General features: G+C 39.3%; 2 protein-coding genes across 4 annotated transcripts in view; both read left to right on the top strand.

The window, feature by feature from the left end:
* Positions 1-655: 655 nt before the first annotated feature.
* The window catches only part of LOC146402352 (uncharacterized), a 54,117-nt gene continuing 30,416 nt past the window's right edge, over positions 656-24,356 (top strand). For 2 of the 3 annotated variants that reach the window (XM_084960704.1, XM_084960703.1), the window contains exons 1-2: positions 656-743; positions 1,624-1,698. In XM_084960704.1, the coding sequence (XP_084816830.1) occupies positions 1,666-1,698 (33 nt within the window). In that variant the 5' untranslated portion in view covers positions 656-743; positions 1,624-1,665. The remainder of the gene's footprint in view (positions 744-1,623; positions 1,699-24,356) is intronic. The other variant, XM_084960705.1, reaches the window with a different exon arrangement.
* The window catches only part of LOC106510532 (uncharacterized), a 28,069-nt gene continuing 4,368 nt past the window's right edge, over positions 656-24,356 (top strand). The window contains exons 1-2 of the mRNA XM_013998463.3: positions 656-743; positions 1,624-1,698. The gene's annotated coding sequence lies outside the window, so the exon portion shown is untranslated. The remainder of the gene's footprint in view (positions 744-1,623; positions 1,699-24,356) is intronic.

Genomic DNA, 24,356 nt, shown 5'->3' with positions numbered 1-24,356 from the left:
AAGCAGCGTCTTGAGCATTTATTTAACAGAGATCAGGCCCCACTTTAGTGCCTAGGGAACGCAATCCCTTTGGCCACTGGCAAAGTCCTGGACTACATATCCCAGGAGGCCATGGGACCCAGCATGTTGCACGGTGAGCGCCCAAAACCTGAGAGCCATACTCTGAGGCCGGGCTGTGTGAAAGTTGCAGCCGACAGTCACATAAGGAAGATTTTATTGAAGACTTTATTAAAGATAGGGAAGAGATACTGAACCCAACTTGGTCTATAACAGTAACCGGGGATTAATAGCCAATGGTCAGGGTGATGGAGTGGATGCAAAAAAAAAAGAGGAATTTGGTTAAGTATCCGGTAGGGGGATTCTTTTCTTGCTGAACTGGGGTCAGTAGATCAAGGACGAGGTCTAAGTCAAGAAGAGGGCCCAAAGGAGCTTGACTAAAGTTTGGTCGAGCGAGTTCTTTTCAGCTAAGCCTCGCGGAAGCCTCCCGTACGCTGCAGGTCCAAGCTCTTAACTACTGGGGAACTGGATAAACTGGAGACAGCTTTTAGCCCCCGTCGCCTTCTGGACTACATCTCCCAGAGGCCTCTAGACCTAATGCCCCCTCCCGCGAGAACTATACCCGCTCCTGAGAGTGGGCGGGGCGTTCTGGCGGGTTGGGGGAAATGGCTTCGGGGTGCTGTGAGAGCTGCTAGGCTCAATTTAAGTAGAGTGGAGCCGTGCTGACCAGACCAGAGGAATAGTAGGTGAGATGTCCTGGAGCCTGGGGTTGGGACCGGGCCTGTCGGGAACCTCTGGCCTCTACGGGAGTCAGTTGAGAAGGGGAGATTGTGAGGAGCGTATGTGTCTGTGATTGTGTCTTTGTGTCTGTGTGGCCGCGTACCGAACTCTGAGGGCGGGGAGGCGGGCTTGATTTGCAGTTTTGATTGTGCATGTATGACTGGGTGTGACACGAGAGTGCGATGTTCCTTGACTGCGGTTGTAAAACTGTGTATCCTTTTGGGGTGTGTGTGTGTGAGATTATGATCATTTGCTGAACCACGGGTGTGGAGGAAGACTTTATTAAAGACTTTATTAAAGAGAGGGAAGAGATATTTGCCTGTGAGATTTATGGTGTTTCCCCTTGGAGGGTGTGTGTGTGTGAGAGAGAGATTGATTGATTTGTGGTGGTAGGATGCATGTGAATTTGTTGCCATTGTGTCCCCGTGGTAGGTGTCACTGGGTATGTGAGAATGTGGTGTGCCTGTGACTCTGCTGTTCTGACGGACTGCCCTGTGGTGTGTGTAATTGTGTGGCTGTCTGCAGCCCATTGTGTTGGAGGTCTGAGGTGCCTGTGTCCCCGTAGTGTGAGTTTGTATGATTATGTGTATCCATCCAGCACTGTAGGTGTGGGGCGTCTTTGTCTTGGAGCCTCTATGACTCCAGCGCTCTGTTCCCAGGAGACCTTTGTTAGTTCAGGGACAGATTCTGCCCAGAACTGCAAATGACCCTGCTCTTGTCTGTAATGGTGGTATTGAGCAGGACGCCCGAGCTTTGTCTGACCTACATCTGTAGGTGATGGGCGGTAATTTGACTTGGGGCTTCCAGAAGAGCCTGGTTTTTCCTGACTCCTTTTTCCCTCCTCAGCTCTGCTCTGCTTGAATAGAATCTTCCAGAGTGGAGTAGAGAATGGCTGTTGAACATCCTCAAGGCACCTGCAAGGTAGCTTGTCGTTTCTTGAAATCCTCTTTTCTTTGTCAGTATGTAACTGGCTTTCCTCCTCTTGAAAATTCTTGCCTATCAGATGACCTGATCCCCGGAATTTTTCCTTTGTGAAATGTGATTTGCATCAAACCCCCATTCACACATGCACCTTTCTCTTTCTAATTTGTCAAATGGTTTAATTTTTTCTCCAGCTGTCTTAAAAAAACCCAACTATTTCTTTTTTTAATATAAAATTAAAACATGATTGTTTTAAATAATTTCGAAAGTATGGCAATCCCCAATGAAGAAAATTTAAATTCCTACCTAAAACTAATGGCAACATTTTGATATTTTTTCTCAGCATGTTTTATGTACATATATAAAATGTGATTTTAAAAAATTGAATTTATTCAGCATTTACTATTTTATAACCTTCATTTTTACATAAAATTATATTTTCCCCACATAATTTAATATTGGACACATTTTTAGAGGTACATATTTATTTGAAATGCCTATGGCTTATTTTTTAAATTTCAAATTAGATACACACATGCCATTTAATATCCATTTGTGCAGTTTAACAAATAATATAAAGACTTGTGTAAAGAGAGGCTGCAAGGGGAAAAAAAAGACTCATGTAAGGAATACCCAGGTCCAGTAAAAGAATACAGCCGTCTCTAAAGCAGCCTGATATATGCCTCCTTCTGGTGACAACCACTTTGTCTTTCATTAGAACTTTGGTGTGAATTCCAAAACCACATAGATTCAGTTTTTGTCTGTTTTATATTTTGGTATGAATAAATATTCTTTTGTGTCTTTTTTCATTAAAAATGTTTGTGAACATTTTCATATTTCTATAACTACAGTTCATTTTTCCCATTGCTATATATGTGTCTATATATATGTGTGTGTGTGTGTGTGTTATATGTATACACACACACACTATCTCATTGCATGATAATATCAATTTACTTGCTTCCAGTTTTTGGTTATTTCAAGCAATGGGACTGTGACTATTTTATGCACATATTTTGGTACATGTGTGCTTGAATTTCTTTGTATACTAAAATTGTTAGTAAATTGTTGAGGGCTACTGTTCATGCAGCTTCAGTTTTTCTATGCCAAAGCATCCTCTAAAGATACTGTGCAAATTTTTTACTCATATCAGTAATTTACAAAGGTTCCTTTTGTTCCATAGTCATGCCAGCTCCTGGCATTATCACACTTTATAAATTTTTGCCAATTTGGTAGACATCTAGTGTTATCACATTTAATTGATATGCCCTTATTATCAATGAAATTGAACACTAGTTCTTGCCCACCAGGATATCCTCTTTTGTAAAATGCTTGTTCAAATATTCTGCCAATTTTTAATTGGGTTTTTCTCTGATTTACGGCTGTTGACTATAAATATATATGTAACATACATACATAAATGTATCTTCTGTATGTTATTTACTGTCAGTTGCACGTATGACAAATATTATCTTCTCCTCCAGCTTGGTTTTTCATGCTGATGCCTTCTGGTAAATAGAGGTTTTGAATTTTAATGCAGTGGAATCTTTTTCAGTAGTTAGTGCTTGTTTAAGAAATTTTCTTTTACCTTGGGGTAATGAAGATTCTCTTGTATTCTCTTCTAAAAGCTTCCTAGTTTTTGGCTTTAGCATTTATGTCTTTGAACTACCTGGAATTGATTTGTACAGGGGAGGAATGCAATTTCGTGTTGTTCCCCATGTGGGTATCCAGTTGCTCCGATATCATTTATTGAAAAGTTGTCTTTTCTGCACTGATCTGCAGTGCCACTGTAGTCAAAAATCAAGTCTTACCATTATGTCTCCATCGGTTTCTGGGCTTTATGTTTTGCTCCATTGCTGTTTGTCTCTCCTTGCAGCAATACTATGCTGTCTTATTCACTATGACTTTATGATATTTGGAGCAAGTCCTCTTACCTCCTTGTTCCTTAAGAGTGTCTCGGCGGTTTGTATTCCTTTGCAGATCCACATAATTTTTTGAAATCGCTTGGTTCCACTCAAACATCTTTTGGGATTGGGATTGAATTGCATTGTATCTGTAATTATGTGAGTAGAAATTTGGGAAACCTTCTAATATCATCCTCTCAGTTGATATTACCCTTTCTTCCTGTTTCTCAGCAAAATCTTGCTTATCATCTGAGAATAGTCCTTGGCAAATAGGAATCATTTAATCCGTTGTATTTAGTATTTTCCCATAGCACTTCCTCCAGGACTTTGAACACTGCAGATAATGATCAATTGTAGTAATAACCTTAACCTCGGTTTTTGATATTGAGTATCTATGATGTATGACTTTTATGATTTAAAATTTTTTCTTTTATCCTTAGTGTCCTAAAATACATTTTTAGAAGTGGAGGGGTGTAAAAATGAGATATAGATACAGATGTAGATATTTACTGTCTATTTTAATTTTAATAACATTCTGGTCCATTCAGTCTGTTTATATAGTCCCTTTTACTCTTCTATGTTGTATTTATTTATTTATTTATTTTTTGGTCTTTTTTGCCATTTCTTGGGCCGCTTCTATGGCATATGGAGGTTCCCAGGCTAGGGGTCAAATCAGAGCTGTAGCCACTGGCCTACACCACAGCCACAGCAACGCGGGATCCAAGCCGTGTCTTCGACCTACACCACAACTCATGGCAACGCTGGATCCTTAACCCACTGAGCAAGGCCAGGGATCGAACCCTCAACCTCATGGTTCCTAGTTGGATTCGTTAACCACTGCGCCACGACGGGAACTCCCGTATTTATTTTTTAGCTGTCCTTTCCACATCTCCTTTTCCCCAGCCATCCTCCGCCACTATCCTTTGTCAGGTAGTTTCTTCCTCTGCTTCTTTGCCATCTATTCTCACTAATCCTTCAGATTACATATTTGCTCTCTCAGAAAAAGAGAAACAAATCATCCCTCAGATTATTTTACCTACACTAGTCTCTGTAACATGGTATAAAAATTATGGGCTCCAGTATCAAATGTGGCATCTAAGCTCAGCTACACCACCTGTGAACTATTTAACCTGTAAATGAGAGCTTCTCATTCTCAGTGTTGTTGAGAATGAAATGAGATGTGTAGACATCTTGGTACACATCAGAAATTCAATAAATGTTAGCTCCCTTTCTCCTTTACTTCCCATTCCTGGGATGTCTCTATCAGTTACAGTATAAAACACTTAACACACAAGTCTTTTGGTAGGTCCTAAGGGATCTGTCTTTAAATGTTGAGGTATAATTGGCATATAACATTTTATTTTGTTTCAGGTGTACAGAATAATGGTTCAATATTTGTGTATACAGTTGACCCTTAATGTGGGAGTTAGGAGCACTGACTCTGTGCATTAAAAAATCTGCATATAACTTATAGTCAACCCTCCATATCCATGGTTCCTCTGTATCCACATTTTCAGATTTAACCAATCTCAGACTCTGTAGTACTGCAGTATTTACTACTGAAAACATTTCACGAATAAATGGAACCATGCAGTTCAAACCCATGTTGTTCAAGGATCACCTATATCTCAAAATGATCATCACAAGTCCAATTAACATCCATTACCATACATAGTTAAAAAAATTTTTTTTCTTGTGAAGGCTTTAAGATTTACTCTCTTAGCAACTTTCAAATATGCAATACAATATTATTAACTCTAGTCACCATGCTATACATTATATCCCTAAGACTTAGCTATTTTATAGCTGGAAGTTTGTAGCTTTCAACCCACTTTATCTATTTCACCCACCGCCATCTCTCACAACTGATGATCTGTTCTCTTTATCTATGAGCTTGGTTTTTGTTAGTTTAAATTCCACGTATAAGTAGATCATGTGGTCGCGTGTCTTTCTCAGACCGACTTATTTCACTTAGCATAATACCCTCATGGTTCAACCATGGCAAGATTCCATTCTTTTTGATAGCTGAATAGTATTCCCTTGTGTACCACCTGCTTGTTATATTATTTACATAGTTTGTATTATCCATTTGAATTTTTAAAATGTATGTCTCTATATTATTTACCAATGCCATGTTCAGATCATTTCTTTTAAAAAATCTTTGAATATCTGTCAAATATGTCACCTTTCTGAAGATAGCTATATTCTGTATTCCTTTCATTACCAAAAAATTATTTATTGCAACAAATTTAAAAAATACAGAGAAGTACAAATATATAACAAAGGTTATCTGTAATCCTATCAATTAAAGACAACTGCTGTCAAATTGATAGAGCAAATACTTAGAATTATATTTTAAATATGTAATTATACTATGGCTACTGACCTGTATCCTGCCTTTATCATGTCAAAATACATGTTAAACAAATGTCCATTCTTTACACATTTATTTATTTATTTATTTATTTATTTTTTTGTCTTTTTGCCATTTCTTGGGCCGCTCACGCAGCATATGGAGGTTCCCAGGCTAGGGGTCTAATCGGAGCCATAGCCACCAGCCTACACCACAGCTCACGGCAACACCGGATCGTTAACCCACTAAGCAAGGCCAGGGACCGAACCCGCAGCCTCATGGTTCCTAGTCGGATTCGTTAACCACTGCGCCATGACAGGAACTCCTACACATTTATTTTTACCATGAATTATAGTGCCCTCATAATGTTACCATTTCATCAAGCCCCCTTTTTTGAACATGATTTGCTTACAAATTATTGCTGTTGTAGACAATGAGTATTTCCTTAGGCTGAATGCTAGTGTTTTTCCTTTTTAAATTTTATTTTAGTTAAATTATAATTACATATATAATTGATAGATATATTTTTGTTATAAAAATAATTTAAATTTTATGAAGGCTTTCAAGTCCCATGTAACTGCAGTCCTAATCCCAGATATCTACCCAAAGTACCCAAAGGTGACACTGTTATCAGTTATTTTTTCTTTTTGCTTTTATTCATTGCATTTGAGTGAACAGACATGTAAATATGTATGTGGTAGTGTTTTGTCACTTAAAAGTAATTCTATATAAAAAGAATTATGAGTGCATTCTGCAGATGTGGAAAGAAACTTCATTATAGGGTTGGTCCAAGGATTGAGCTGGTTATGTGAAACCCTTAGAACAAACAGGACCTGACTATTTACTTCATGTCAGTTAGTAGTCACTTGATAATTATTGTTATTGCTTGCCTTTTTAGTCTAGTTTTTAAAGATTTAGATTTTATATAATAATCACCATTAATCATGGTGGCAAACAGTGCTCCAGTGAACATCTATGTACAGGCTTTCCTTAAGGTATATTCTAAAAACGAAATTATGGATATAATATAGAATACACATATTTTAAACTTCAGTAAATATTTCCAAGTTAAACTTCACAGTGGCTTATTCACTTCACTACTCCTGGTTCTCTCTGACAGAACCTGTTTTTCCACTGCGATCAGATTACTTTTGGCTGCATAAGGTGGAAAAAGCAATTGGAGCAAATAAAACAGAGGGTTAATTATTTCATTTACTTTAAGCTGGTTATTCTTAACCTTGATTATTGATGATTGGGTCCCCCACCCCTGGCGATTTTTATTTAATTGGTCTGGGATATGGCCTGGACATCATCAGACGATTCTAGTGTGCTGCCACAGTTGAAAATCAATGACTTAAGCTCATACAAGATGACAAGAATAGGAGTTCCTGTTGTGGCTCAGCGGTAACAAATCCCACTAGTATACTGGAGGATGCCGTTGGATCCCTGGCCTTGCTCAGTGGGTTAAGGATCTGACGTGGCTGTGGCTCTGGTGGTGTAGGCTGGGAGCTACAGCTCCTATTTGACCCCTAGCCTGGGAACCTCCATATGCCGTGGGTGTGGCCCTAAAAAACAAACAAAAAGAGGTGACAAGAATAAGATTAAGATTTAGTTGGTCTGGAGTGGAGGTCAAGGTTTAGTATTTTAATTAATTAATTAATTTATTTATTTTACTTTTTAGGGCTGCACCCACAGCATATGGAGGTTCCCAGGTGAGGGGTCCAGTCGGAGCTGTAGCCGTCGGCCCACATACACCACAGCAACACAGGATCTGAGTCGTGTCTGCAACCTATATCAAAGCTTACAGCAACGCTGGATCCTTAACCCACTGAGCAAGGCCAGGGATTGCACCTGCGTCCTCATGGATCCTAGTCAGATTCGTTTCCGCTGAGCCACAATGGGACCTCCCAATTTTATTTTTTAAAAGAGATTTTAGTGTTATTAAATTTTCTTTGAGGGGGAGGTAATTTTCCTTTGTTCAGGGTTTTTGTATGTATCGCTGTCCTTTTTATTTCTAGGTATTTTATATTTCTGTTTAGTTTCATATTTAACATAAGAATTATTTAGGAATATATCTTCCTTTGTTCTGGGTAACTTAAATTTTGATCATATTTCAAACTTGCAAAAAGTTACAAGAGTAAATAATGCAAAGTATTCTTGGGTCCTCTTTACTCAGATTCACCAGTTGTTTACATTTTATCCCATTTGTATTATCATTTCTTTGTGTGCTTTCAGTTGTTCTTTGTCTCTATACACGCAAGCGTGCACATGCACACATACACAATATACACATTTTACCTGAACCATTTAAGAATAAGTTGTGTACTTTAAAAAAAGTAAGAGGAAGTGAATATTTAAAGAAAAGTTGTAAATGTTTGCCCCTTTATCCTTAAACACATCAGTGTGTTATTTCTTAGAACAAGAATATTATCTTACATTACACCACAGTACAGTCACTAAAATAAGCAATTTTTTTTTGTGTGTGTGTGTGTGTTTTTTGGGCTGTACATGCGGCATATAGAGGTTCCCAGGCTAGGGGTTGAATTGGAGCTACAGCCACAGGCCTACACCACAGTAACGCCAGATCCGAGCCTCCTCTGCAACCTGCACCACAGCGCACAGCAACGTCAGATCTTTAACCCACTGAGCAGGGCCAGAGATTGAACCTGCATCCTCATGGATACTAATCAGATTCATTTTCACTGAGCCAGCCACAATGGGAACTCCTAAATAAGCAATTTTAACAACAATGCAATACTATTATCTAACAGTCCATATACAAAATTTTTGCTTGTCCCAATAATATTCTCTGTAGCAGTTCCCCCAGTGCTCACCCTCTCTCCCTGACGCACTGTCCAGGATACAGACTAGGATCACACATTGAATTTATTTATTGTCTCTTTTTAGTCTTTAACTTGGAAAAATTGCTTTCTGTGTGTATCACGATATTGACATTTTTGAAGAGGATAGGCCATTATTTTGTAGAATTTTTTTTTTTTTTTGTCTTTTTGCCATTTCTTGGGCCACTCCCACAGCATATGGAGGTTCCCAGGCTAGGGGTTGAATCGGAGCTGTAGCCGCCGGCCTACGCCAGAGCCACAGCAATGCGGAATCCAAGCTGTGTCTGTGACCTCCTCCCCAGCTCATGGCAATGCCGGATTGTCAACCCACTGAGCAAGGCCAGGGATCGAACCCACAACCTCATGGTTCCTAGTCGGATTCATTAACCACTGCGCCACGACGGGAACTTCCGGATTTTTTTTTTATATAGTGATATTTATTTTTTCCATTATAGCTGGTTTACAGTGTTCTGTCAGTTTTCTACTGCACAGCAAGGTGACCCAGTCACACATACATGTATACATTCTTTTTGCTGACATTATCATGCGCCATCAAAAGTGACCAGACATAGTTTCCAGTGCTATACATCAGGATCCTATTGCTTATCCATTCCAAAGGCAATGGTTTGCATCTCTTAACTCCAAATTCCCAGCCCCTCCCACTCCCTCCTGGTCCCTCTTGTCAACCACAAGTCTGTTCTCCATGTTTTTCTTTTCTGTGGAAAGTTTCCTTTGTGCCATATATTAGATTCCAGATATAAGTAATATCATACGGTATTTGTCTTTCTGACTGACTTCACTTAAATATGAGAGTCTTTAGTTCCATCCATGTTGCTGCAAATGGCATTATTTTGTTCTTTTTTATGGCTAAGTAGTATTTCATTGTGTGTGTGTGTGTGTGTGTGTGTGTGTGTGTGTGTGTATCACATCTTCTTAATCCAGTCATCTGTCGATGGACATTTAGGTTGTTTACATGCATGTGTCTTTTTCAAGGAAAGTTTTATCTGGATATATGCCCAAGAGTGGGATTGCTGGGTCATATGGTAGTTCTATATAGTTTTCTAGGGTACCTCCATACTGTTCTCCATAGTGGTTGTACCATTTACATTCTCAAAATGATGGGATTTTTAAATCTCCGTCATCTTGTCTGTAGTAATTGTTGGCATTCTACTGTAAAGAGCATTCCCTTCTCCACTTACTCATTTGTTATATCAGTATGAATTCGTACATTTTCATTTTACTCTATGTGTTATATGATCTGTTACTATTTTTTTCGATACTCAAATTGTCCCAAATTTAGCCAGTGAGAGCCTACTCAAGCTGGCTTCTGTGTCCTTTTGACTTACCCCATGATTTGGGGGAACATTTCCTCACTTTCTGGAACACCAAGACATTACAGGCTTATTCCTAGTTACTTTGCTAGCTCCAGCCTGAAGTAAACCATTTTTCTAAAGAATCTGGTTTCTTGCTGTAAAGAATATTTAAAAACCAAGATTTGGGTGCTAGGACTACAATATTCATTCTAGTCTTACCCTGTTCCACATTTATATCTCCCTTCTCCAGTGATTTGCTTGTACAACCATGATTCCAAAAGTTAAAGCTATACAAAAAGATACAGTAGAGCAGTGTTAGTCTGCTCCCATAACCCTTGTTTCAGTGAATATTATGTGCTGAATTGTGCCCCCCCACACACAAATTCAAAACCGCTATGATTAGTATCCTTATGTGGGGGGAAATTTATGCACATACAGAGACACCAAGGATGCTCCCACACTGAGAAAAGACCATGTGAGGGCACAGTGAGAAGGTGGCCATCTGCAAGCCTAGGAGAGAAGCCTTAGCAGAAACCTAACCTGCTGACACCTTGATCTTGGGCTTCTAACCAACAGAACTGTGAGCAAATAAATTTCCGGTGTTTATACCACCCAGTCTGTGTTGTTTTGGTTTGGCAGCCCTTGCAAACTAATAGTGAATTTTTCCTGGCTCTTAGTATCTACTTGTTCTCTGGAACATGCTGAGATTGGACCCTTGTTATAAGTCCAGTGGCAAGAGAATAATTCTAGTGGGTCTTGAGGAGAATTAGCACACCTTTTCAGGTACTGCTTCAAGTGCTGTTATCAGTTTTCTATGAGAGGAAAGCTAATCTCCAGACACTGAATTGCAGATTACTTCCAACTGTAAGAGAGGACCAAAGCAACTTGGCGGGGTGGGGGGGAGTTTATGACTATCAGTTTCATCTGGATTCTGACCAAAGGTCCCAATTCCCTATTTAAGGATCGCATTCTCATATTTAGTCCTCTATCTTTTACACAGAAAGTATGGCAAGTCTATGGATTCAACTGTTACTGTAAATCAGCAACCTGCAAGTTAATTATGGCTAATTTTCAGGAGTATCAGCCTCATGACTTTAAGAAGTAGAGAAGTAGAGATTCTTTTAGAATTTTCATGGACGTGCTCTGGTTCTCAAACTAATTTAAGCTGAGAGTTAACAGACCCCGCCTTGTCAGTTTCTCTTTGTAGGCACTGGAGAGAGTTCCAGTGAATCCATCTGTATCTAATAAGTCATCATTACTGCCATAATGGTCAAGTACAGCAACTACTTGGCTCCCAAGGCACATAGCACTTCATCCCAATCAACCACAGCTTGATTAATTGTGACCTCCCCTGCATACCATGGATTTTTAGCATTTCAAGTCCTGTTAGTAAGGAACCACACTGCAGTCAAGCCCAAGGAAAATAGAGCTGAAACTGACAGCATAAATGGCCTGAACCTAGCCAAAACCTAGATTGGGACTTGAAGTCAAGTTTTAAATTAGCACTTACCCAATGTCTGGACTTACTGAGGTTCAGGTTCTTCATGGCTCCCCGCAGAAGGAATTCAGGGAGAGACAAAGTGATAGGCAAGAAATAGATTTATTAGGATAGAACGCTGGTGAGAGACGCAACCGGGCGGGCAGGAGGGCAAGGAAGCTCTACCCCCAAGGATCCGGTGGGCCGCAGTTTTATCATCCAAGTGGCTTGGGGTTGGAAAGGCCCACCTCTTCTTTTCTGGGTGTAGTAACTCCTCCTAGGTATCCGGTAAGGTGTGTATTCAAATTAGCTGAAGGGCGGTCCTCAAGCTCCTGCCCTTGGTCAGAAACCTAATGCAGGCCTCATCCCATCCTCCACGTGGCCTGAGGCAGTTCTTGCACCTCCCCTAGTCAAGCAAGCCTGCCTTGTTCTAATGGCTTTTTTGATCAATTTATTATTTATTTATTTGTCTTTTTTTGCCTTTTCTAGGGCCGATCCCTTAGCATATGGAGGTTCCCAGGCTAGGGATCTAATCGGAGCTGTAGCCGCCGGCCTACACCAGAGCCACAGCAACGCGGGATCCGAGCGAGCCGCGTCTGCGACCTACACCACAGTTCACGGCAACACTGGATCCTTAACCCATTGAACAAGGCCAGGGATCGAACCTGCAACCTCATGGTTCCTAGTCAGATTCGTTAACCACTGCGCCACGACAGGAACTCCTCAATTTATTAACTTACAGTGATCTCCCAAAGTCCCCTGTTTCCTTCTTTATCTATGGTTCCTTATTGGGACTTCTACAGCTACCTTTGCCTACTCCATTCCTATCAGAACAGCTCAGGGCAACAATGATTTAAGGGATGGGAGCTCCCACTGTGGTGCAGCTGGATCTTCAGTGTCTTGGGAGCTGCTGGAATGTGGGTTTGATCCCTGGCCTGGCACAGTGGGTTTAGAATTCGGCATTGCCTACAGCTTCTGCTTAGGTCAAGACTGCGGGAGGATCTGATCCTTGGCCTGGGAATTCCATATGCCTTGAGGTGGCCAAAAGTGAAACAGACAAATGAAAAAAGATTTAAAGGATGGCTAAAAGACATGACCAAAATAATCCCCAAATCCCATCTTTACAAGGCCTTTTTACTGGGACTTTTACTTCACCTACCAATTCTGTTGATATCAGGATCCAATCAAGAGGCAGTAATTTGAACTGGGAAAGTTCAATATAAATAATTATTAACTATCGCCTTTGGAATGGATTAGCAATGAGATCCTGCTGTGTAGCACTGGGAACTATGTCTAGTCACTTATGATGGAGCCTGATAATGTGAGAAAAAAGAATGTATACATGTATGTGTAACTGGGTCACTATACTGTACAGTAGAAAAAAAATGTATTGGGGAAATTAAAAAAAAAAGAATTATTAGCTGTAATGGGATTGTGGAACCAAGCAGAACCCTGTGGGGCTCCTGGCCATACAATGTGTCTCCCATTTCTTGTTTTTAGGGAATAAGCTTCAGCCTCCATGACCCTCCCTGAGTTCCAAAGGGCAGGTTCTAACAGTTGCTAATGAAGGAAGGGAAGGGGATGCAGAGACAAGGGAGTGATACCAGAAAGATGATACTGGAATCTGGGTTCTTTTTCATTGCAGTCACATTTGAGGAATGAATTCCTCGAACACACAGGCAGCAAGGAAGCAACGTCTTTATTAAAGGAAAGCAGATAGCTCCCAGGACAGCTGGGAGCAGGGAGAAGAGCCCCCTTTCTCTATTGTCCTATAAGGGTTTTTATCTCTTAAAGGTGGGGAAGGTACCAACATGGGGTCCAGAAAGATGTGGTTTTCTCCCATTGGCCTTCGATCACCCCTATCAGTCCTTGTCCAGTAAGGTCTTATGGGTGGAAATGTCTCATAAGTCTCCTAGTTTCTTTGTCCTTTTCTTCCCACAAACTGAGTCACAGGGGATTAGGGATTAATGTCCATCTGGGTGTAGGTACACTCCCTAAGTAAACAAAGCCTGTGGGGATGTTACTCCCTGGAGCTCTTAAACCACAAATGTTAATCAGTGGCCATATCCCATGCTCCTACACTGACTACCTGAGTTAATATTCTGCCTCAAGAGGAGCCATCAAGAAAAAAATAGAGCAGGAAGTTCCCTTCATGGTGTAGTGGAAATGAATCTGACTAGGGACTGTGAGGTGGAGGGTTCGATCCCTGGCCTTGCTCAGTGGGTTACAGATCCAGCGTTGCCATGAGCTGTGGTGTTGGTTGCAGATGTGGCTTGGTTCTGTCGTGGCTGTGGCTCCGATTAGACCCCTAGCCTTGAACCTCCATGTATGCCGTGGGTGCGCACACACGCACACACACACAGACACAAAAGAAACAATAGTGCAGTCTTGGGACAGGGTCCTGGGTTCCTCTTCAAGGAATATACATGACAATATCTTTGAGTTCTTTTGCAGAACTAAAACCTGAAGAATACAAGTTTGCATCTACCCCATCCTTATCTGTGGTCCTATTTTCTACTCCCGAACTATACAATCCCTTCCTAATCTCTCCCAAGGGAGGGCATAGTCTTTAGGGCATTAGCCTGCTATGGCATCCTTTGCCTGGCAAAGCAATAAAGCTATTTTTTTTCTCTTTCATCCAAAACTCCGTCTCTGTGTTTCTATTTGGCACTGGTCGACAGAGGCTGTCTCGGTAACAACTGGAGTAAGGAAAGGTTGGCTAATAAGTAGAGAAAGGAGTTCTCTGGTGGCTCAGTAGGTTAAGGGTCCAGGGTTGTTAACTGTTGTGATGCAGCTTCAGTCTCTGGCCTGGAAACTTTCACGTGTTGCGGCTGCAGCCAAAAAAAAGGAGTTCCCGTCATGGCTCAGCAGAAACGAATCTGAACACAGGTTCCATCCATGGCCTCTCTCAGTGGGTTAAGGATCCAGTGTTGCCAGGAGCTGTGGTGTAGGTTGTAGATGTGGCTGGGATCCCCTCTTGTGGCTGTGGTGTAGGCCGGCAGCCACAGCTCCGATTTGACCCTTAAGGCATTTATTCTCAGGGTTGTACTAGTGCAGGGTTGGCACCTGAGAGTAAGCGCTTGCTTAAATAAGTTTTGTGTCCTGGGTGTCTCCCTGGCCCCTCTCCAAGGTCCTATTGCTGCTATGGCGCTGCACCAGAAGAACTTATCAGACATCTCCCCTTTGGAATTTGCCAGAAATCTGTCCTCTATGGTAGGATGAGATGTTTTACCAAAAGCATTTGCTATTAAACTGCCAGAGGAAGCTGCTGGCTTGTGGATGCTGTTGGTCATCTTGCACGTTAAGAGCCAGGAGCTGGAGAAGGTGCTTGCACTGTGGGAGCCTGGTAGGATCCACTCAAGTTGTGGGAATTGCCCACTGGCGAAGCTGCGTGTGCTTCAGGAGGTGGACCTGGGCACTGGAGAAGCCTGACAGGCAAGCCCACCAGAACCAGGAGGAATGCTTCTTCCTCCTGCAATATCTCGCTAATACCCTCTACTGACAAAGCTTAACTTTGGGCTGGCAAAGGAAAAATACTTAAATAGCCCAGAGCTGCTTTCATGAAGTAGGCAATTAAGGATGGATTTGGAACTTAGAGGCAATAAATTGGTAACTAGCGTATAGTCTAAGAGGTTTATTTATTTATTTATTTATTTATTTATTGGCTTTTTGCTATTTCTTGGGCCACTCCCGCGGCATATGGAGATTCCCAGGCTAGGGGTCCAATCGGAGCTGTAGCCACCGGCCTACACCAGAGCCACAGCAACGCGGGATCCGAGCCGCGTCTGCAACCTACACCACAGCTCACAGCAACGCCAGATCGTTAACCCACTGAGCGAGGGCAGGGACCGAACCCACAACCTCATGGTTCCTAGTCGGATTCGTTAACCACTGCGCCACAACGGGAACTCCTAAGAGGTTTAACTTTAATTTTACCTTATGTATTATGTGAGATAGATACAATTCTTTTTTATGGATATCTGATTATCTTAGCACCTTTTCTTGAATAGTCCATTTTTTCACTGTTTCAGTGCCAGACTGTAAATTTCCAAATGTGTATTGAGTGTGTTCATAGCTCAGTCTTCTGTGCCATAGTCTATTTTTAATATCATTGTGCCAATGCCACTATCAATTAATGGCTATTATTTTATAATGTCATGACATCTTGATAGAGCAGATCCTTCCAACTTATTTTTAAGGAGTAGCTTGATTCCTTAGTCTTGTGTGTAAGTAAGAAAATCATCTTGTCAAGCCTCCTGAAGCACTTATGATTCTGCTTATAATTGCATTAAATATATAGATCATTCTGGGAAGAATTCATATCTTTACAAAATTGAGGCTTCCTTTTAATAAGGAATGGCATTTCCATTTATTTAAATATTTTTTAGTATCTCAGTCCACTTTGATAATTCTATTCACATATTTTACAATACTAAACACTTTGTCTTGATGCTATTTATAAATAAAAATGTGTTTTTCTAATTGTAAGAGATGCAGTTGTCCTTTGTTTTCTGGTATATTTCTGAAAGTTCTGCTCTATCTTGTATAAATCTAACAATCTGTTAGAGAATCTTTTGGATTCTTTTCTTGTAGGCAGTCGTAAGATCTGCGAACATCAGTTGTATTTCTTGCTTTCCAGTGCTTATGTATTTTACTTGCTACAACTTTAAGGACATGCACTCAGTCTTTTATCATTTGGTATTGGACATTTAGGTTGTTTCCTATTTTGTAGGTACCATTCATCAATATAAGGAAATTTCCTTCTAGTCGTATGTTCAGGTTTTTTTCCTCAATAAGTGGATCTTGAATTTTGTCAAATTATTATACTCTGCCTATTGGAGATAATTGTGTTCTTTTCTCTTTAATCTGTTAATTAATTACATTAACAGATTTTTAAATGTTGAAGCAACTGTGTATTCCTTGAATAAAATCAATTTAATAATGTTTTTTTTAAATTATATATATATATATACACACACACACAACCTTTTTCGTTATGGTTTATCATAAACACTGAATATAGTTCTCCTGCTATACAGTAGGACCTTGCTGTTTATCTCCTCTGTTAACTTGCATCTGTTAACCCCAGCCTCCTTCTACTCCATCCCTCTCTCAAACCCTTCCATCTCAGCAACCATAAGTCTGTTCTCTTTGTCCATGAGTCTGTTTCTCTTGCATAGATTTGTTGATTTGTGTCATATTTTTTATTCCACATATAGGTAATATTATATTGTACTTGTCTTTCTCTTTTTGACTGACTTCACTTAGTGTGAGAGTCTCTAGTTGCATCCATGTTGCAAATGGCATTATTTTGTTCTTTTTTATGGCTGAGTAATATTCCATTGTGTATTTGCACCACATCTTCTTAATCTATTCCCCTGTTGATGGACATTTGAGTTGTTTCCATGTTTTGGCTATTGTGCATAGTGCTGCTGTAAACATAGGAGTGCATATATCTTTTTGAATTATAGTTTTGTCCGGATATATGCCCAGGAGTGGGATTTTTAGATCATGTGGTAACTCTGTCCTTAGTTTCCTAAGGAACCTGTGCATTATTTTACATAGTGGCTGCACCAATGTACATTTCCACCAGTAGTGTAAAGGGATTCACTTTTCTCTACACCCTTTCCAGCATTTGTCATTTGTAGAATTTTCAATGATGGCCATTCTGACTTGTGTGAGTTGGGTACCTAATTGTAGTTTTAATTTTCGTTTCTCTAGTAATTAACAATGGGGAACATTTTTTCATGTGCTTATTGGCCACTTGTATTTCTTCTTTGGAGAAATGTCTATTTAGGTCTTCTACCCATCTTTTGACTGTGTTGTTTGGTTTTTTTGTTGAGTCGTATGAGCTGCTTGTATATTTGGGAAATTAAGCCCTTGTCGGTTGCTTCATTTGCAGATATTTTCTCCCATTCTGTAGGTTGTCATTTTGTTTTGTTTATGCTTGCTTTCACTGTATAAAAGCTTATTAAGTTTGATTAGGTCCCATTTGTTTATTTTATTTAATTTTTTATTATAGCTGATTTACAGTGTTCTGTCAATTTCTGCTGTACAGCAGAGTGACCTAACTACACATTTACATACATTCTTTTTTTCACATTATCATCCATTGTGTTCCATCACAAGTGATTAGATACAGTTCCCTGTACTGTACAACAGGATCTCATTGCTTATCCATTCCAAATTCAATAGTTTGCATCTACTAATCCCAAACTCCCACTCCATTCCTCTCCCAAACCCCTCCCCCTTGGCAACCACAAGTCTGTTCTTCATGTCCATTAGTTTGTTTCTTTTCTGTAGATAGGTTCATTTGTGCTCTATATTAGATTCCAGATATAAGATGTCCTATGGTATTTGTCTTTCTCTTTCTGACTTACCTCACTTAGTATGTGAATCTCTAGTTCCATCCATGTTGCTGCCATTTGCATTATTTTGTCCTTTTTTATTTTATTTTTTGAGGGTTTCTTTTTTTTTTTGTCTTTTTCTTTTTGCCTTTTTTTATATCTGAGTATATGTACCACATCTTCTTAATCCATTCATCTGTTGATGGACATTTAGGCTGTTTCCATGTCTTGGCTGTTGTGAATAGTGCTGCAATGAGCACAGGGGCGCATGTATCTTTTTGAATGAAAGTTTTGTCCAGATATATGCCCAGAGTGGGATTGCTGGATCATATGGTAGTTCTATATTAGTTTTCTAAGGTACCTCCCTACTGTTTTCTGTAGTGGTTGTACCAATTTACCTTTCCACCAACAGTGTAGGAGGGTTCCCATTTCTCCACATCCTCTCTAACATCTGTTATTTGTAGACTTGCTAATAATGGGCATTCTGACCAGTGTGAGGTGGTACTTCATTGTAGTTTTGATTTGCAGTTCTCTAATAATTAGGGATATTGAGCATTTGTTCATGTGCCTGTTGGCCATCCATATGTCTTCTTTGGAGAAATGTCTAGATCTTCTGCCCTTTTCTCAATTTTTTTTTCTTGCTATTGAGTTTATGAGTTGTTTATATATGTTGGAGATTAAGCCCTTATCATTTGCATCATTGAAACTATTTTCTCCCATTCTGTAGATTGTCTTCTGTTTTTTGTTTGTTTGTTTTTTGTTTTTTAAATGATTTCCTTTGCTATGCAAAAGCTTTTAAGTTTGATTAGGTCCCATTGCTTTATTTTTGTTTTTATTTCTATTGCCTTGGGAGATTGACCTAAGAAAATATTGTTACAGTTTATGTCAGAGAATGTTTTGCCTACAGTCTTTTCTAGAGTTTTATGGTGTAGTGTCTTATGTTTAAATCTTTAAGCCACATAATGTTTTCTTTAAATTTCTTACTGTATTCAGCTTGTTAGAATTTTGTTTTTAGTTTTTATATCTATGTTTATAAGTTAGATTAGCCTGAAATTATTTTCCCTCATATAGTCCTTATTTGATATTGTGGCTATACTAGCTTCACTTGAACAGTGTATTTTTGCCCTGCTCCCCATCTTTGCCAAGATTTAGATGTCACATTTTTAACTAGCTAATATAGTGATATCTCATTATGGTTTTAGTTTATAGTATTTCTGTTATTAGTGAAACTGAACATTTTTTCATTTGAGTTTTCTTTTGGCTTTTCTCTCTTTTTTCAATTTTTAAAAAAATTTAGGTGAAGTTCACATAACACAGTTAATCATTTTAAGTTGTACAATTCAGTGGTATTTAGTATAAATTCAGTGGTATTTAACTTGTATTCACAGTGGTGTGCATCCATCAGTTCACTCTAGTTTCAAAACTTCTTTCTTCACCCTGTACTCACTTGAAGCACAAAACTTTTAACTTTGATGAATTAAAATTTATGTATTTTTTTCTTTCATTGCTTGTGCTTTTGTTGCCAGTTCTAAGGCCATGAAGATTTACAAAATCATATGTTTTCTTGAAAGAGTTTTTTGGTTTAGTTCTCATATTTGGGATATTGATTCATTTTGAGTTAATTTTTTTAATGAAGTGAGATAGAGGGTACAAATTCTTCTACATATCCAGTTGTCCCAGCACCATTTGTTGAAGGGACCTTTCTTTCCCCATTGAATAGTCTTTTCATCTTTATCAAAAATAAATTGGCCATAGATGTCTGGGTTTATTACTAGATTCCCAGTTCTTTCCCATTGGTCTGTATATCTGCGCTTATGCCATTATCACACTGTTTTGATTACTATAGCTTTTTGTTAGTGAATTTTGAAATTAAGAGGTGAGTCTTCTTACTTTTTCTTTTTAAATATTATTTTGGCTAATCAGGGCCCACTCTATGTGAATTTGAGTATTGGGTTTCCATTTCCTCAAAAAGGCCATGAAATTTTGATAGAGATTGCATCGAATCTGTAGATTGTTTAGAGAGTATTGCCATCTTAACAATGTTAAATACTCCAATCCATGCACATTCTGTTTCAGCCCCAACTTGTGTGCTGTAGTTCAATTCTGGCACTAACCACCTGGAGTTAGTTCAGACTCCACAGGTTTTAGTTCACCTGCCCCAATACAGACCATACTAAAGATCAACTAGCTACAGATCTAGTTGGAATGAGGAGGTTACCATGAACCTCCCTCCCCACCAGGTTTGGTAATTTCCAGAATGAGTCTCAGAACTCAGGAAAGCACTATACTTACAATTAAAGTTTTCTTATAAATAATAAGGATACAAATCTGGAATAGCCAAATGAAGAGATACAAGGTCTGGAAGGAGGCTGAACATTTAGCTTCTTGTGCTCTTGCCCTGTGGAATCAGGGAACATTACGTTTCTGGCACATCAGTGTATTCATCAACCCAGAAGATACACTGAGCTGTGATGTCAAGACTTTTGATTGGGGTTTTATTATGTAGGTGTGATTGTTTGACATTGGCCACATGAATCTCTAGCTCTACTCCTCTCCCTTGGCTCGATCTTTCTGGTGACCAACCCCACTGCCAAAGCTACCCATGGATGTACCATGAGTCACCTCATTAGCATGAACTCAGGTGTAATCTAATAACAAAGACACTGCTATCACTTGGGAAATTCTAAGGGTTTTAGAAACTCTGGGAGAAAAGAATCTGGAGCAAAGACTAGAATGATTGTTATTCAGCAAATATCTTCCCGTTTAATTAGTGGTTCCTTTTCTTTTGTACCATTTAGTTTTTTACTAGTATTTTGTAACAGATGCCTTCTCCCCCCTACCCCTGCCCCCAGCATATGGAAATTCCCAGGCTAGGGATCAAATCAGAGCTATAGCTGTTGGCCTACACCACTGCCACAGCAACGCAGCAGCATCCGAGCCGTGTCTGTGACCTACACCACAGCTCACAGCAAAGCTGGATCCTTAACCCACTGAGCAAGGCCAGAGATCAAACCCGAGTCCTCATGGATACTATTCAGATTTCTTACTGCTGAGCCACGACAGGACCTCCGATCCTTATATTTTGGATACTAGTTCTTTGACAGATAAATATTTTATAAATGTCTTCTTCCTTTCTATGGCTTATTCTTTACTCTTTACAATGGATTTTATTCATGACTCAACTGTGAATCATGTTTATTGCTTTGTTGTACAACTTTGTTTTCTTTGTATTTAATGTTACCTTTTTTTTTTTTAAAGGGAGAGTGATGCTTGCTTTTGCCCATATATCACAAATTCATAATCAAGGTCTGCTGAAAAATACATCTTTGGGAAATCTGCAATTTCCTTTGTTTAAAGACATTTTTCCAAAAACAAAAACAAAAACAAACAAAAAAAAAACAACAACAACAGCAACAACAACAACAGACAAAAAGACAAAAAAAAAAAAAGACATTTGTCCCTCCTGCAATCCTTTGTTCATCTCTGCCAATTGTGCTTGTACAACTATTTTTCTGGAATTTGCCTTCTTTTGAATTCTATGCTTTTTCTCTGTTGAATTTTTATTTCTTGGATTCCATGCCTTCTTATTTCTTGGCTTACCCCAAGAATACACCAAATATCAAAACTGGTTTTTGATAGGGATGGCTGGTAAAAAGAAATAAATGTGTTAAATTTGTGAGTTTTAGCATATCTGCAAAGGGCTTGTTCAGCCAGTGCCAATGCTGTGGGCATTGGCAGAGCATGGAATTCTAATTGAAATTATTTCCCTCATAATTGTGAAGTTATAACTTCTGGCTTAGAATATTTTGGGGAACTCCAAAGCTTTTTTCATTCCTGGTCTTTTGTTTATGCTCTGTTTTTGCTCTGCATTATTTTAGGGTCTTTTCTTTGTTCCCAGTGTTCTGGCACATAGTGGAAATATGTCTTAGTTTCAATCATTTTTATTCTGTATACTAAGTATCAAGTGATCCCTTTATGTGGATATTCATGTTTTTCAGTTCTGGAAATTTTTCTTAAATGCTACTTTCATTTTATTTTATTTCGTTCTATTTTATTTATTTTATTTTTGTCTTTTTTTAGGACTGTACCCATGGCATATGGAGGTTCCCTGGCTAGAGGTTGAATTGGACCTATAGCCACTAGCCTACACCACAGCCACAGCAACACAGGGTTCAAACTGCGTCTGTGACTTACACCATAGCTCACGGCAACGCTGGATCTTTAACCCACTGAGCAAGGCCAGGGATTGAACCTGCGTCCTCCTGTATACTAGTCAGATTTGTTTCCATTGAGCCACAACAGAAACTCCATCAAATGCTACTTTAAAAAACAATCTATGATTTCTGTTTTCTTTGAAAAATTTCCAACATGCGGAAAAATTGAAAGAATATTCTAGTGAACCCTGAATAGCCATCAGCTAAAATCACCAATTGTTAATATCTTGGCACATTTGCTTTATCTTTTTATATACATACGCGTGCACACACACACACACACACACACAATTTTCCCCACAAATCGTTTGAAAATAAGTTGAAGCCATCCTGGCACTTTGCCCTTAATACTTTAGCATGCATCTGCCACGTATAAGAACATTTTTCAAACGGGAACAATGACATATCAAATCTATGAAAATTAACCTAAACTCTCTAGTACCACATTAAACATTTCATGTTCAGATACCTTCAGTGGTTCCCCAAAATGTCTTTTTCTTAGCTGTGGATGTTATGTTTTTGGTTTACTTACTTGGTTGTTCATTTTCTTGATTTCAGATCCAATCAGGATTCATGTATTATTTCAGTTGTTGGGTTTCTTTGGTCTCTTTTAATCTAGAACATCTAGTACAACCTTTCATATTTTGTTTGATTTATATGACATAGAATATTTAGACAGTTGTCTTATAGAATATATCACAACCTCCAGTTGTCTGCTGGCTTATTTATGGAAGTAGGCTTAGATTCAGCTTACTTATTTTTTTTTCTCTTTTTTTGTCTTTTCGCCTTTTCTAGGGCCACTCCCGCCTCCCGCGGCATATGGAGGTTCCCAGGCTAGGTGTCCAATCGGAGCTGTAGCCACCAGCCTACGCCAGAGCCACAGCAACGCGGGATCCGAGCCGCATCTTCGATCTACACCACACACCTCATGGCAGCACTGGATCCTTTAACCCACTGGTTGAGGCCAGCGTCTTCATGGATGCTTGTTGGGTTCATTAACTGCTGAGCTATAACAGGAACTCCTGGTAGACCTTCTTAAGTATGTAGTGTTCCCATTTCTTAAGCCTTTCTGGGGTTTGCAGCATAAATCATCCCCTTTCTGGGTTTTCCTTACTTTTGGATTAGGTTTCATCTTTCTTTGGTTTATTAAGTTGGTCATCATTTATCTTCATGCTGTCTAGCTTCAAAAGTTTTGTTGCTATTCCCTCTTTAATTTTCTTTGACTTTGTGGGTTCCTTTTATAAAAATCCATTTCATTCCTTTTAGTGAGATTTTTTTTTTAAGGGACAGGAATAACTACACGTGATTTACTTGTCTTGTTTGAATATTTCAGGCAGATGAAATAGTTTTGGGGGAGGGGAGGGATGTTACAGTTTAGTGCATTTGAAGAACTAGGAAGGCCAGTGTAACTATAGCTTATTGTTGTTAGGAAAGAGAGATTGTCTTGAACAGGCAGGCAGGAGGCAGATCAGAGGATCTCCTTTTTCTGGAGAGATATTGATTTTAGAAGTTTATTTTTAAGGATAGTGAATTTTGAAACTAATCATATTACCATTCAGTAAATGTCTTTTGATCTTTTTTTGTGAGCCAGGATTCAAATTGATTAAAGTAACAGACATTATCCTTGCTCTCTTGAATCTTGGTTCTATTGTAGCAGACAGACATTAAGCAAGACTTAAAAAAATATGAAATTTGCAGTTCAGGGGACAAATGTATAATTTCTCATTACCAAAAAAAGGAAGACAAAAAGGAAAGTAAAAAAGCGCTTTGAGAAATAATGGTGAGATGTGCAAAATTAAGAATTGAATATTCAGGAGTTCCCGTCGTGGCGCAGTGGTTAACGAATCCGACTAAGAACCATGAGGTTGCCGGTTCGATCCCTGTCCTTGCTCAGTGGTTTAAGGATCCGGAGTTGCGGTGAGCTGTGGTGTAGGTCACAGATGCAGCTCGGATCTTGCGTTGCTATGGCTCTGGTGTAGGCTAACAGCTATAGCTTCGATTGAACCCCTAGCCTGGGAACCTCCATATGCCGCAGGAGCGGCTCAAGAAAAGGCAAAAAAAAAAAAAAAAAAAAAAAAAAGAATTGAGTATTCAGAAAAGATCTCTATTAAGATATGCCAGTTAGCAGAGACCTGAACAGTGACGAGGAACTTGCAGGTTAAGAGTTGGGCAGTGGGGAGTTCCCATCATGGCTCAGGGGAAACGTATCT

Source organism: Sus scrofa, chromosome 6 (assembly GCF_054392235.1).
Source record: "Sus scrofa isolate SSC_HxYL_T2T_F1_AM1 chromosome 6, Sscrofa_HxYL_maternal_Yorkshire_Landrace_v2.0, whole genome shotgun sequence".
Taxonomy (NCBI): domain Eukaryota; kingdom Metazoa; phylum Chordata; class Mammalia; order Artiodactyla; family Suidae; genus Sus; species Sus scrofa.
This window is presented reverse-complemented; position numbering and strand designations above follow the sequence as displayed.